The sequence below is a fragment of the Macaca thibetana genome, chromosome 7 (assembly GCF_024542745.1).
Source record: "Macaca thibetana thibetana isolate TM-01 chromosome 7, ASM2454274v1, whole genome shotgun sequence".
Taxonomy (NCBI): Eukaryota; Metazoa; Chordata; class Mammalia; order Primates; family Cercopithecidae; genus Macaca; species Macaca thibetana.
In genome coordinates, this window is record NC_065584.1 from 111,564,071 (window position 1) to 111,579,216 (window position 15,146).

A 15,146-nucleotide genomic window follows, 5' to 3' on the forward strand; every position below is an offset into this window, starting at 1 on the left:
GGGTTGCATGATAATTGAAGGGCACTTAGCACAGCGCCTGGCATTTGGCAAGCCTCCCAAAACTCGTAATGATGTTGATGGTGACGACGATGAGAACGGCAGTGCCCTTAGGAATTACTGGTGACGGAGACTTTATGTACTTGTACTGAAATATGTTCAACTTGATGATTATTTCATTTCTTCTCAGTCAATTATCAGAGTTTGTTTATATCCACTTAAAAATTTTTAAATTGTGTCTCCGATCTAAGTACTGACCCTGCTTAGCTTCCGAGATCAGTTAAGATTGGATGCATTCAGGGTGGCATGGCCGTAAATGAAATTGTTTATCATGGCAAAATATGCATAACATAGAATTTACCATTGTAATCATTTGTGAGTGTACAGTTCAGTGGCATTAAGTTCATTTGCACTGTTGTGCAGCCATCACCACCATCCATCTCCACAATTGCTTCCTCCTCCCTAGCTCGATATCTACGTTTTAAGAAGAATGGAGTTAGTGTGCTCAGAGCAGAAGGGTGGATCTGGGGCCTCCAGCTCTGTCCATGCTCCAGGGGGCAGGTTGACAAGTCTGACTGGTGGATAACTCGGGCATGACCTCAAAGCTGATTTGGAATGAGGCAGGGGTAGACATGAGTGCATGGAGGGATAAATCAATATATTTCCTAAGTGAGGAGTGTGTTGCTGTATTGGCTGTTGTTAGAAATAAACACCGTAAACAGGATTTTCCTCATTCAGAAGGTGTGCTGTGGACATGAAATGCTTTTTAAATGAGAAACTCAAAGTTGGCCCCTGTGTTCGTTTACCGGGGCTGCTGTAATGAAACACCGCAGACCGGGCTGCTTGAGCAGCGGAGGTTTATTTCTCGCAGGTCTGGAAGCTGGACGTTCGAGAGTAAGGGGTCAGCAGGGTGGTTTCTTTTGAGGCCTCTCTTTCTGGCTTCTCCCTGTGTCCTTGCATGATCTCCCCTACGTGTGTCTCTGTGTCCTGATTTTCTCTTTGTGTAAGGCCGCCAGTCATGTGGGATTAGGGTTCACCCTGATGACCTCATTCTAATTTAGTTACCTCTTTAAAGACTTCATTGCTAAATAAGGACACATTCTGAGCTACGTGGGGTTAGAACTTCAACATATGAGTTCTAGTGGCGGACGAGGGGCTCCAGGTCAGCCCATGCCAGTCTCTAGAGATCCCTCCAGTTCTAAAACTCCTCCAAATCCTCCCCAGTTCCAGAAGGAAGCAGAGGGAGCCAGGCGTCCTGTGCCTGGGGCCGCCCCTGCACACACTCCCCAGGGCACGGGATTGTTGGTAGAACATTACACACACAACTCTGAAGTCCCAGAGACAGAATGTCCTGCTGTTTCTGAGCCATGTCCATGACATTTTTCTTAGAGAGAAAGAATAATAAACAGAGACAGAATATTTTTAAGTCCTACCCTCCTTGTCTGCCAAGAATAATCCTGGTGTTCTCTGGAACTCACTGCCTTCATGGCCATCCTGTACTTTGTATCTGTAAATGTCTGCCCTGGAAAAAGCCATCCACTGGTTTCAAGATAATCCGCAGGCTTTAAATAAACACAAGACTCCTTGAAACAGAGCCTCGCTCTGGAAATAGAGCGAGAGGCCGTTTCAGTCCAAGGAGAAGAGAGGCTGATGGCTAATTAAACTCCAAGAAGTGCCTTTTAAAATAGCATTTCGGTTTCAGTTATTGAATCGAGCTACGATTATCTAACGCACACCCCTTTTAATGTACGCTTTGCACTGGGAAACAGTAGGAACTGAGTTTTATTCTGTGCAGGGAAATGTGTGGTTGTGGCAGAGCCATAGTCACCTGGGGTGGTGTCAGGCGTGTTTATGCCATTTCTTGATTTCTAACCACCTTCACTTTTTGTGTGTGTGAACAAAGATAATTCAGTTTTTTACCTTGTTATGACACTTGATAGATTACGTAGAATGACAGGCCTGACCAGAGAGCTAATAAAAAAGAAATCCACTAATTGTACTCATTTATACTGAAAGCTTATTCCCTCCATTTCTCTCCCTTCTTCCTCCTTCCCCCGACTCCTAAGTCTTTCGTATGAGCCAGGCTGTGTTCTATCTATCAATGGAAAAATTCAAAAGACTTTTTTGTGGTGAGTTGTCAGGTTTTTTTTTTTTTTTTAATTGAGCAGAATGCTAAAGAAATTGTTGACTCCCTCATTGGCTATGTAAATCTTTTTCATCGAAGATCCATGAAGATCGTGTAGTGTGTGTTGAAAAAGTAGAATTTATTATAAGCTCCTGTTCTCCAGGTGGAATTTGCTTCTCTAAGTCTGTAAAAATGGGCAAGTGCCATGTGTCTTAAAAAATTCATTCATCCCTTTGCTTCATTGATGGCCTCCTTTGCTTGATCACCTGTTCCCTCATTTTGCAATAGAGCTGCAGTCATGTCTGCTCACTTACTAGCCAGTAACCAGCATCGGTCCCCCAACTGCCACTCATTATCAAATGATTAACTGTTATTTATTATACAGTGGAGAAGGCCGTGCCTCGGCTTTCCACAGATTCATAGGCTGAGTTCTTCCCCCGTGAAACTTGCCTGCCGCGGATGCAAGACAGAAAAACAAGTGCCTTTTGGAACGGAGCAGCCTGAGCCCGGATTTCTCTAACGTATACGTGCTGTTATTTTAGGTCTCCGAGTTCAATCCTTTGACGTTCACCAGCGTGATCGAATGCGAGAAGCCAAACAACGACCTGAGTAGGTTTCGCGGCTGCATGTGAGTATCCTGCGTCTGCCCGCACGCATCCTTCTGTTTGATAACTATATAGGCAGGTGCATACACTCGCTCAGTTATAAAGTATGCATTTAATACTCTTTGCCACGTGGTGTAGCTGTTCGGGAATGTGGCCCAGCACCTGAGCCTTCGTGGCTGCTTTTGGAACTGGTGGGTAAGAGCCTGTTGTCAGTAGAAGCTCGCCACGACCATCTGTGAGGAGGAGGTACCGCTTTTCCTCCCGCTGGCAGGCACTGGGAAGGTGATAGGGTGTGAGCAGAGACGTGGCTGACCACACATGGCCCTGTGACGTGGAAGCAGGAGTAGGCCAGGTGGAGTTTCGTGGATGTATGCTTCCACTCAGTCACTGAACAAGTATTTATTGATACCTGCTACATGCTGGGCGCATTCAAGGCACTGGATGTAATGTGGTAAACTGAATAAACAGAAGTTCCTGCCTTTGTGTTTATTTCATTCTAGTTAGGGGGAAAGAAAGACAATTAAAACAAATAAGCATAACCTAGAGTGTGTCTGGTAGGCCAGCCCCTTCCTGCTCCAAAACAGAAAGACAGGTGGATCAGGGCACAGGCCTGGCCCTGTGTTGGCACTTGCTGAAGCCGCGTGATGGGGAGTAGTAGAGGCAACCTTCATGTCTGTTTGGAAATTTCCATGATAATCCAAGTGTGTGTGTGTGGTCAGTGGTGGGGGGAAAAACATGGAAGAGAATAGGCAGTGTCAGGACGGAGCTGCTGAGTGGCCTGCCAGGGCCCTTGGGGATGGTCTCCTGGAGAACCAGCCTGTGACAGGGGCATGACACACATGGCGTTCCACTGCCCTCAAGCACTGTTCAGCTATCACGCCTCAGCCACCTCCTGTGGGCTCAGCCCTCTCCCTTGCAGTACAAGGGGCCGCCTCCTGGCACTGTCCTACTTGGAGGCGGGGATGGATCATTGATGCCTGCAGCCGCTGAATGGCCCAGGCAGTGGTCTCCCCTCCCCGCCCCCCACAGACACACGGAGGTGTGGGGACGATCTGCTTCTGAAAGTGGCCCCATTTCTGAGAGCTTTCAGTGTGAGTTTGAGTCTTCTGATTTGCCAGCACCTCCAGCCTTGCTGCCTGTGCCCAGCACACAGTGGCAGGCGGTAGGGCTGGGGATGACTCAACAGAAGTGAACTCTGCACAGCAAAAGCTGAAATTCGTCTGCAGCCAAATGTTGACCCCGTCACCCACTGGAATTGCCCCGTAACCTTCACACCACACAGCCCAGAAATACTGGCAGATTTGCCTCTTTGAGGACCAGCCATTCCAAACTTGAAACATGAACCGTTTGCACTTGGAGAACAGAACTGAGCTTGGGTTTGTAGCAAGAAGACCCTAGCCTGAATAGAGGCTCTTCCTCTTCCCTGGGAGGTGGCCTTAGGAAAGTGGTTCTGTCTTCCTGCGCCCCGGCCTTCTCCGAATCCTGGAGGTATCATCGGCTGCCTGATACCAGGCTGACGTGAGAGTCCAGTGAAAGAATGTACGTGACGTACGACACGAATTAGAAAGTGTCGCGTGTGGAATGCTCGCAGTAGGAAAATCTTAGAGACAGGAAGTGGATTGGCAGTGGCCAGGGTTTGGGGGTGTGGAGTGAGATAGGAATGGGAAGGGACTGCCCATGGGTCTAGGGTTTATTTTAGGGTTATGAACATGTTCTCGTTAGTTGGGTGTGGTGGTGCACTCCTGTAGTCCCAGCTACCTGGGAGGCTGATGTGGGAGGATCGCTTGAGCGGGGGAGGCAGAGATTGCAGTGAACCATGATTGTGCTATTGTACTCCATGCTGGGAGACAGAGCAAGACCCAGTCTCAAAAAAAAGAAAGAAGAAAATGTTCTCATATTAGCTGGTGGTGGTAGTTATACAACTCTTGATGATACAAAAACAAACAGAAAAAAAAGCTAGGCTGTGCAGTGGCTTAGGCCTGTAATCCTTTGGGAGGCCTAGATGGGAGGTTCACTTGAGGTTAGGAGTTTAAGACCAGCCTGGACAATGTAGTGAGACCTTGTCTCTATAAAAATCACACACAAAATAAGTTAGCCTGGTGTGGTGGTGCGCATCTGTAATCACAGAAACTCAGGAGGCTGAGGTGGGGGGATGGCTTACACCCAGGGGATCCAGGCTGCAGTGAGCTATGATCACAGCACTGCACTCCAGCCTGGACAATAGAGTCACCCTATCTGAATCAAATCAAAACACAGAACTGGATGAACTTAAATGAGTGAACATTATAGTCTGTGAAATATATCTCAAGCTGGCAGAAAAATAGTTCTAGGAGCCTCATTATTCAAGTGCCCTTTAAGGCTGCATTCTTTGGAAGGATCCTCATGTAGTTAAACCCTAATGAAATCTTCAGAGTTAGGATCTGGAAGTAACATCGTTCCCCACCTTCTCCAGCTGTTCCCGGCACTCACTCCTCAGCCCCTGCCCTGAGGTGTCCTCGCCCAGAGAGGCCTCCTGGGAATGGAGACCTGGCTCAGCCTGACCCTGCTGATTATGCACAGCCAACTTTATGGCACGCGGTCACCTCTGAAGCCACAAACCAATCAAACATTTGCATTTTCCCCTAAAGAATAAAGCAAAGAGGTTGGCTGGTTAACTGGTCATCTGATGTAAAATTCCATTTGACTTTGTAAAGCCGGTTCGCTAGCTCTCTTTTCAGACCTGTCAACGTTTGCTTAGATTCTTGAGTGCTTTGATATTGGATGCATACGTATTTATAATTGTTATGTCTTCCTGCATAATTGACCCTTCTTTGTCTTGTAGGACAGTTTTCAACTTAGTCTATTTTGTCAGATACAAGTATAGCCAGCCCTGTTCTTCTTTGGTGACCATTCTTACCCCACAGAGCAGGGTTCTGAGCTGCAGAGCCTCCTGCAACCACACAGGGCTGGCACGAGCACAGCTGCATTTTGGGGTAGACTCTTTGCCCTGGTGGGTGACACCCTCCAGAGACCATGGTTAGTAAAGGCAGCAGGGCTGTCACTAACAACAGAGCTGTCACGGTCCCTGCCCCCTCCTACCTGGTGTCTGGTGGGAGCCTTGTGCAGGCTGTATCCAAAATGCCCTTACTGCCAGTGACCAAGCATTAAATAAACTGCATCAGCTAGATTCACTCAAACCGGAATGTTTTAATTCCACCTTGCCACCTTTAGTTGACATATTTATATCTTAAAAATATTGAACATCAGCACAAAACAGTTTGGTAATTTCCATACTTACTTTTGTTAGATAAACAAAAATCTGAACATATTATTTTAAAGAAAATTCTGCCCAGGATTTGCCAGTGGAAGCAATTATCTGTCATTCCTTCCTCCCAACTTATGTCAGTCAGGATCCACTTAGGAAGCAGACTGAACACCCTGATTCATATAGATGAGGAAGGATGCTTGCTAAGGGCACATCTCTGCTAAGGTATTTAATCTGCAGGCGTGGGTGGGTGTAGGGGACGTATTGGGGACAGAGCAGACACTGGATTAGTAGCCGCTGCACAGTCATTGCCATGAGGCCCCATGAGGTTGTTGCCAAGAGTGGCCCTGGGGGACTCATGATGAGGGAGATGCCTGGGGAGACTCGTAGCCCTGGTCAGGGGACACTGCCAGCCACTAGTGTTGCCTCTCCAGGAGAGAGCAGGGAATAAACTTCCTGTCTTTTCTTTCTTTTTTTTTTTTTTTTTTTTTGAGACAGAGTTTCACTCTGTCGTCCAGGCTGAAGGGCAGTAGCGCAATCTTGACTCCCTGCAACCCTCACCTCCCGGGTTCAAGTGATTCTCCTGCCTCAGCCTCCCCGAGTAGCTGGGATTACAGGCATGCACCACCATACCTGGCTATTTTTTTTTTTTTTTTTTTTTTTTTTTTTGGTATTTTTAGTAGAGATGGGATTTCACCGTGTTGGCCAGGCTGGTCTCTAACTCCTGGCCTCAAGCAATCCTCCCACCTCAGCCTCCCAAAGTGCTGGGATTACAGGTGTGAGCCACCGCGCCCAGCCTACTCCCTGTCTTTTCTTGCTCTCAGGCACTCCTCCAGTGTCCTTCCCGTCATCCCCACTGGATGGACCCAGCTCAAAGCCAAGAGCCAGGCAGCCTTCAATGTTTGCCAAGCTCGGAGGTAGGCATTGGGGTGTGCAATGGATAGGACATGAGCAGCTCCTATTTGGAAGCAGAGACATGGAAGGAATACTGCCAGCCGGCCTGGCTGGAGGGCCTGGGAGTGTGGCGTGGAGGACTGCCCTGAAGGCAGCAGAACCTGAGCCCAGGACAGAAGGCCGGGCTCCCTCAGGCAGAGGCCAGCACAGAGTCCACAGAACATGCTGTGTGGGGGTGGCTGGGGCAGAAAAGCACAGAAGCCACCCCTTCTGTGGGCCAAGCAGGGGCTGTGGAGCGGGCTGGGCCCCGCGTCAAGCTGGAGCAATGAGGAACCCCGCAGGGGACACTCACATGCACACACTCGAAGATTGCTCCGGTGCCTGTGTGAGGAACCCAGGCCGGTGGAGCTGAGGCCAGCAAGCGTGTGTTGCAGGCTCCAGCAAGAGAAATGCAGACGCCTAAATCAGCAGTGCTGCATGGAGATAGAGAGAAGGGGACATGGGTTAAAGACACAGCCAGAGTAAGGTTAACGTGGAGATGAGGTTGAATGGATGTAAAAAATGAGGGAGGCGTCACGGACGGCCAGTGACCATGCCAACGTGGAGCCATCACCTGGGTACCGCGGAGAGGAGGGTCTGGGGCTCTGGTTGCTGGAGGCGATGTGACCTGGGGAGGAACTGGCTTGGAAACTGCTGTCCCTGGTGCCGGGCTTGCATGCTGCTGCCTGTGGCTGTGGAGGAGACACCGAGCACTGTTGCCCTGCACCGCTGTGTTGGAATGGGAAGATTCCCACCCCGGTTGTGGACCCTCACCTTTCTTAATGTGCTGGGACTCAGATGAACGAGACCCATTACCAACAGCAGGTGTGATCAGGAAAACGTAATATCTTCTGAGAAGAAACACGGAGCAGGAGGTACCAGGCGAACACGGCCACTTCCCATGGAGCCTGCATGGGGCACTGTTCAGTGGATGGCTGGTGTTCTCACCAGACGGTTCTCTCATCCAGTTTTGATTTGGAAGACATGGGTCTGATGAGTCAGCAGACCTGGGGACTTGGACCGCATGAGGCCTTCTAAGTGGCTTAATTAAATGTTACAGGATGTGTGTGAGTGCTTGGGCCGCTGAAACAGTGCCACACACTGGGTGGCTTTACCAACAGACTTTTGTTGTCTCCTGGTTTTGGAGGCTGGGAAATCTGAGATCAAAGTGTCTGCAGGACCGGTGCTTTCTGAGTCTCTTTCTCATTAGCTTATGAATGGCAAGATGCCTTCTTGTGTTTTCACATGGTCTTCCCTCTGTGTGTCTCTGTGGCCTGATCTTCTCTTCTTAGAAGGACCTAGTGCTATAGAGTAGCTCCTTTGTCACGGGCCCACACTAAGGACCTCATTTTTTTTTTTCTTTTTGAGACGGAGTCTTGCTTTATCACCCAGGCTGGAGTGCAGTGGCATGATCCCGGCTCACTGCAACCTCTGCCTCCTATGTTCAAGCAATTCTCCTGCCTCGACCTCCCGAGTAGCTAGGGTTACAGGTACCCACCACCATGTCTGGCTCATTTTTGTATTTTCAGTAGAAATGGGGTTTCACCACGTTGACCAGGCTGGTCTCAAACTCCTGACCTCAAGTGATCCGCCTTCCTCAACCTCCCAAAGTACTGGGATTACAGGTGTGAGCCACCATGCCTGTCCAAAGGACCTCATTTTAACTTAATGATCTCTTTAAAGACGCTGTCTCCAAATACAGCCATATTCTGTAGTCCTGGGCGTTAGGGTTTCACCAGCTGAATTCTGAGGGGACACAGGTCAGCCCGTGACAAAGGAGCTGACGGATGACATTCCTGTGTGCATCTTTGTGGAGTTGAGTCTCGTGCCTGTGTGGTCCTGGGCCTGTGTTGCCCTCGGCCGGGCGCCCTCTCTCTCACAAGCCCAAGGCAGCTTCCAGCCCAGGCACCAGGCACCTGATGGTGATGTTGTTCTCCAGCCTCCCCTTTCTGATGTGGGGCTGTTCACGCAGGAGTGCGCTCCCGCCCCCCACATTCCCTTGTCCTTCTGGCATGGACCTGTGTAGGTCAGTGCACCTGTATAAAATGCCGAGTTTCCGTCTGGCTTGGACTCATCAGAAATCACAGTAGTTGCTCAAAAGTCAGTGTCACAATTAAGAACATTTAACGTAGAACATTTTTCTTGTTTCTATTAAGTTTATCGTTCGTCCTTAATAAGCATAACCTGAACTTGGAGATGATTTATTATTTTCTGCTGTCCCAGTGCAATGGTGTCTTTGTCTGGCTGTCGCTGGAGAAGTCCATGGGAGACACGTGGTGGTGGGGACCTCACTCCAGAACTGTGGAGCAGAGTTTTGTACCTAAGGATGTCTCATACCTGTCAGGCTGTCAGTGCTGTGGCTGCCAAAGTGGTTTGCCGTCTCGAATCTCTCTTTAAAGGAAAACCTTACTCCGTCTTGGAATTGCCAAGGGAGCAGTAGACACAGCGGTGGCTGAATAGCCCTTGTGCGGCCCCCTGTGTCTGCTCTGGTGAAGAACCCTTGCTGTGGGTAAATAACTGACTTGTAGAAAATGTATCCTCCCAGCTTGCATTTCAGCCTTGCCTTTACTGTTTAGCTTCTCTTCTCCACGAGGACATAGGTTTATTTCCCTGGTCAGGAGGCTAAGAGTTGGCAGGAGGGAAACCCCTGCAGGGGTCCCTGGTGAGCCGCTGAGAGACACACAGGAAGCATTTGGGCTGTGAGAGTGTGGGGAAGATGTGTGGAGCAGGTGTGGGTGTGAAAAGGTGGCCTCTTGGAAGGCACTCCCTTGGTGGCCCTGCCTGGGGTGGGTTAGGCTGGGCCCCTGCTGTTGTTCTGGAAACCTGAAACTATAGCAGGCCTGGGCTACAGTTCCGGTTATGAGGCCTCCCCCTGTGACAGCCAGATGCACAAGCATCTGGCTCCTGGGGCCACATCTGTCCCAGTGCGATCCTAGCCCGAGGCTGCCCAGCCAGCCTGGGTCATGAGTGGGCCAGGAGGACAAATTTGAAAACCAGTAGCTTAAGCTTGGACTGTCCCTCCGAATCTAAATAGCAGTAAAACAGAATTTATAGAATTGTCTCATGGAATTTACCACATTTCAGACCACATATATTAATATTTCTAATAATTTTATAACTTCTTGTAAGAGAAAAGGATGTTAAAAATGAAACCAATATCATCCCCTTTTGTAGAAAGGTGTTTGTTTTTTTATGACAACTTGAGGCTGTGATTAGGAGTAACATTTCCTGTGTTGAGCAGGAGATGTGCAGAGACCACGTAGCAAGGCCTTCCTTGGCCGGTTAGGAGTTTGCCCCTCCTAGCGGTGGTCAGTCCTGGAGTGAAAACAATTGCATCTGCAAAACAAACAAACACCAGGCCCTGGGGCTGCTTCTGGATGCCCAGTGACTAGTGAGCAGCAGTCCCGTCTCAGCTCTTGCAGAGACCCACAGGGCGAGTCACCCACCCTCGGGGCCCCCGTCCCCTTCCCAGTCCAGATCCGGGCATCCCCAAGCTTTCATTGTGTCAGGGCCTTCCTTCCTCAAGGCAGTGCCGCCCAAGACACGAGGTACATGCCTGCAACCACGTGACACGTGCCAACCGCCCCTCCACAGCATACATGACAACGGGAAAAAAGCCGGGCTGTATAAAGAAAACCTGCTGCTGCGGGGCTGCACCCTCAGGAACACGGACGCCGTCGTCGGCATCGTCATCTACGCAGGTAGGCTCAGGCACCTGGCACCACCTGCTGCCAAGCGACACTGTGTGCTCCAGCCCTTCTCCCTCACTGCTTCCTAAGCATCACGTGGCCGGGCGCGGTGGCTCGTGTCTGTAATCCCAGCACGTTGGGAGGCTGAGACGGGCGGGCAGATCATGAGGTCAGGAGTTTGAGACCAGCTTGGCCAATAGAGTGAAACCCCGTCTCTACTAAAATCACATAAAAAATTAGCAGGGTGTGGTGGCCTGCGCCTGTGGTCCCAGCTACTAGGAAGGCTGAGGCAGGAGAGTCTCTTGAACCTGGGAGAGGGAGGTTGCAGTGAGCCGAGTTTGCACCACTGCACTCCAGCCTGGGCAACAGGGCAAGACTCCATCTCAAAAAAAGAAGAAAAAAAAAGTGTAACATATCCCCATTGTAGAAAATTTGGAAAACTAAGAAAACGGAAAGGAGCAAAAGCAAAAATTCTTTGAATAGTACCTCAACCCAAAGCCTTCTTTCTTGGCACGGTGGTGTATTTCTTTCCATTTCTTTCTCCACAATCATTATACATATGAGATTAATTTCATTTTATTTTATTTATTTTCCGACCTGTTCAACAGGAAGGAAGATTAATTTTAAACCCTGCTTTTTGGACTGAGCTTCTCACCTAAGCACCAGTGAATGGCAGCGTGGAATTCCCTCCACGCCGTCCGTGCAGCTGGTCCCTTACCTCTGGGCTCTGACTTGGCCGTGTCCTTTGTCCTCCCTAACAGGACATGAAACCAAGGCTCTGCTGAACAACAGCGGGCCCCGCTACAAGCGCAGCAAGCTGGAGAGGCAGATGAACGGCGACGTGCTGTGGTGTGTCCTCCTCCTTGTTTGCATGTCCCTGTTTTCAGCAGTCGGTAAGTCTCCGAGACAGATCGGAAATAAGTGGGGGCCGGGCGCAGTGGCTCGCGCCTGTAATCCCAGCACTTCGGGAGGCCGAGGTGGGAGGATCACTGGAGGTCAGGAGTTGGTGACCAGCTGGCCAACATGGTGAAACCCCATCTCTACTAAAAATACAAAAAAAAAAAAAAAAAAAAAAAAAAGCCGGGCAAGGTGGCAGGTGCCTGTAGTCCCAGCTACTCGGGAGGCTGAGGCAGGAGAAGTGGAGGTTGCAGTGAGCCGAGATCGCACCACTGCACTCCAGCCTGGGCGACAGAGCGAGACTCTGTTTCAAAAAAAAAAAAAAAAAAAAAAGAAAAAGAAAGAAATGAGTGGGCTCCAGGTGGGCTGCCCCCAAACATGCAAGCCTAGCACTCTAAAGTTAAAACCCCGGTTTTCACCGACTTGAACTCAAGGGCAGCCTGCGTCAGCACAGGCCACATGGAAACGCCAGGGTGAATGGGCATGGCAGAGGATAGCTGTCCCTCAGCAACCATGGCGGGTCGGTTCCAGGACTCCCCCACCATACCAAAATCTTCAGATGCTCAAGTCTGTGATAAGAAGTGGAAGAGTATTTGCATATAACCTACCTATACCTTCCTCTGAACTTTAAATCAGCAGTCCCCAACCTTTTTGGCACCAGGGACTGGTTTTTTTCTAAGATAATATTTCCACGGATGTGGGGGTAGCAGGGGATGTGGTTTAGGGATGAAACTGTTCCACCTATCAGGCACCAGTTAGCTTCTCATCAGGAGCGTGCAGCCTGGATCCCTCCCATGCACATTTCACAACAGGATTGGTGCTCCTGTGAGAATCGAATACTGCCGCTGATCTGACAGGAGGCGGAGCTCGGGGGGAATGCAACTCGCCTGCCACTCACCTCCAGCTGTGCTGCTCAGTTCCTAACAGGCCGTGGACCAGTACCAGTCCGCAGCCTGGGGTTAGGGACCCCTGCTTTCAGTCACCTCTAGGTTACTTACAATGCCTAACACAATGTCAGTGTCATGTAAATAATGGTTATACTGTGTTGTTTAGGGAATACACACAGACAGAATTTTTTTCTCCTAATATTTTTGGTCCACGGTTGGTTGAATCCATGGATATGGAACGCACAGATCCTGAGGGCTGACTGTAGCGTTATTTTCGGAATTGACGATTTCTTAGTGGAAGAATGCTTTCATCACAGCAGTGGTGGTAATTCCAGGGGAATAAGTATCAGTAAGCTGGTGCTGAACTAAGGCTAAGAGCTGGAGAAGCACAAATGTTACTAATGGGAACTTCATGAAAAGAGAGATCAAAAAATGGCTTTGAATCGTAAGAAGGGGCTAGCAGTTAGGTTCCATGTGGGGCCACACCAAGTGGGTGTGAGGTGGTCTTAGCCCAGTGGCATGAGATACAGATGTACGAGACCTGAAAAAGGTTCCGTGACCAGACAGGTGCGGGTCCAGTGGATTAGGCAATGTGCACTACTGTTGGCTTCCCAGAGCCTCCCATATGTGAATTGTGAATCTCAGGAAAGGGCAATAATGGCAGTGTCCGAGCCTACTGACTGTTTTTGCTGCGCATTTCATGAGACTGGTGTTTCGTGAGATGTGTGTTAAGAAATTCCGTCTTGGTGCCTCACACTGTCAGCTGCCAACACACGGGTAGCTTGTGTTGGGACAAGTGGTGCCACTTAGCACCAACAATGGGAAACTCTCAGTGTGAGGAAGAGACCAAGTCCCACCTCCTTCCTGAAGTTGGATTGAAGGTGCCAAGAACATTGTGTGTTTTCGCTTTCTGACATGGCAAAGCTGACTAAGAAAACCAAATGTGCTTGCGTCAGGTAACAAATATTAAAGTTTTGCTTTAATAGACGCTAGCAATGTTCTTATTTTTCCATTGGATGAATGACATTTCTCTTTGAACTTTACTACAGGACATGGACTGTGGATATGGCGGTATCAAGAGAAGAAGTCATTATTTTATGTCCCCACATCTGATGGAAGCTCCTTATCCCCAGTCACAGCTGCAGTTTACTCATTTTTAACAATGATAATAGTCCTGCAGGTAACAATACTCAGTATTGTACAATAATTGCTTTACTTTTATGAAGAGAACTTAAAATCATCATACTCTGTTCAGAATTTCCTATAAATTCTGCATTTGGGAGGACAGAAAATATATCCGCCTGGATTCTGCCTTTTATTTTTCAGCCTAAATCGTCTATGGGATCTTTCCTTGGGGGATTTTTAAGTCAAAATTTTCCTTTTCTGTTCTTAAGATTCTTGTACTTTGAGGGTTTGGTTTGGGTCATTGTTTTCATTTTGTTGTTTTTCCTTTCGGTTACTTTTTTAAACAAAATAGATTTTATTTTGGAATAATTTTAAGATTTACAGAAAAGACTGTAGCTTTTCTGTAAATCTTAAAATTATTCCAAAATAAAATCTACTTTTCTAAATAAATTTTACAGAGAGTTTCCATACATCCCTCACCCAGTTTTCCCTAATGTGAACATATTACATTGTCATGGTACATTGTGAAAACTAAGAAGCCAACTTTAGTCCTTTGCTTCGTTTTTTTCTTGTTTCTTTTTCTTTTCTTTTTTTTTTTTAGACAGAGTCTCGCTTTGTTGCCAGGCTGGAGTGCAGTGGTGCGATCTTGGCTCACTGCAGCATCTGCCTCGTGGGTTCAAGCAATTTTCTTGCCTCAGCCTCCAGAGTAGCTGGGATTATAGGGGCATGCCACACACCTGACTAATTTTCGTATTTTTAGTAGAGATGGGGTTTCACCATGTTGGCCATGCTGGTCTCAAACTCCTGACCTCAAGTGATCCACCCACCTCGGTCTCCCAAAGTGCTGGGATGACAGGCGTGAGCCACTGCACCTGGCCTAGTCCTTTGCTTTGAACAAAACTCCAGACTTCTTTCAGATCCCACTAGTCCTTCCATAAATGTGCTTTTTCTGCTCTGGGATTTAGTTGAGGTTATCCACACTGCATTTGTCTGCACTTGTTATTCTTACTATTATTATTAATTTGCACACCTCCCTGACGCCTCCCAGTCAATGACTGGCTATCTATGCCCAGAAAGGTCTGTGAAAGAGTGGGGAGGGTCCCAGAGTCCAGAGGACGAGGGGGCAGTGAGTTCACCACCAACCTTCCTGGGAACTGAGTGACCAGAGGACATTGGCTCAGGCTTTGCCTAGGAGGGAACCTGTGCTGTCGCTTATATGTGCTTCATACAACAGGAAACAGTCTTATTTAACTGTCTAAATTAGTTTTTTTAAAAATGCAAATTTTGTTCTAGCCTTGAGTTAGGACTGCAGTTGGTGTTTCATTAACGTACTTCAGTTCCCAGGAGAACCCAGTTAGTCTGTGGATGATATTCTGAGTCTGTAAACATTAGTTCAATACTGTTACTCTACCAAAATAAATGAGTAAGTAAACATTATTTTTGAGGAGAATTGTTCTTAAATTATGAAGGCATCACTGAATATTTTTCTCAAAGCCTCGTTCCCTTCCCTCTGCATTGTACAAGAAGAGCACAGAACCGGCATCTGAAGGACGACTGTGCTGTTTGCACTGTCCCCGGAACTTGGGGTTGTACTCCTGGGAGATGGGAGCTCAGGGAAAGCCCGGGGGTCGAATGCCGCCGTGG

At 48.4% G+C, this 15,146-nt stretch overlaps 1 protein-coding gene across 4 annotated transcripts in view; it reads left to right on the plus strand.

Annotated features, from left to right (window-relative positions):
• ATP10A (ATPase phospholipid transporting 10A (putative)) overlaps positions 1-15,146 on the plus strand; it is a 185,170-nt gene that overhangs the window by 126,485 nt on the left and 43,539 nt on the right. For all 4 annotated transcript variants that reach the window (XM_050796111.1, XM_050796112.1, XM_050796114.1 and 1 more), the window contains exons 3-6: positions 2,665-2,750; positions 10,499-10,605; positions 11,355-11,486; positions 13,427-13,557. In XM_050796111.1, the coding sequence (XP_050652068.1) occupies positions 2,665-2,750; positions 10,499-10,605; positions 11,355-11,486; positions 13,427-13,557 (456 nt within the window). The remainder of the gene's footprint in view (positions 1-2,664; positions 2,751-10,498; positions 10,606-11,354; positions 11,487-13,426; positions 13,558-15,146) is intronic.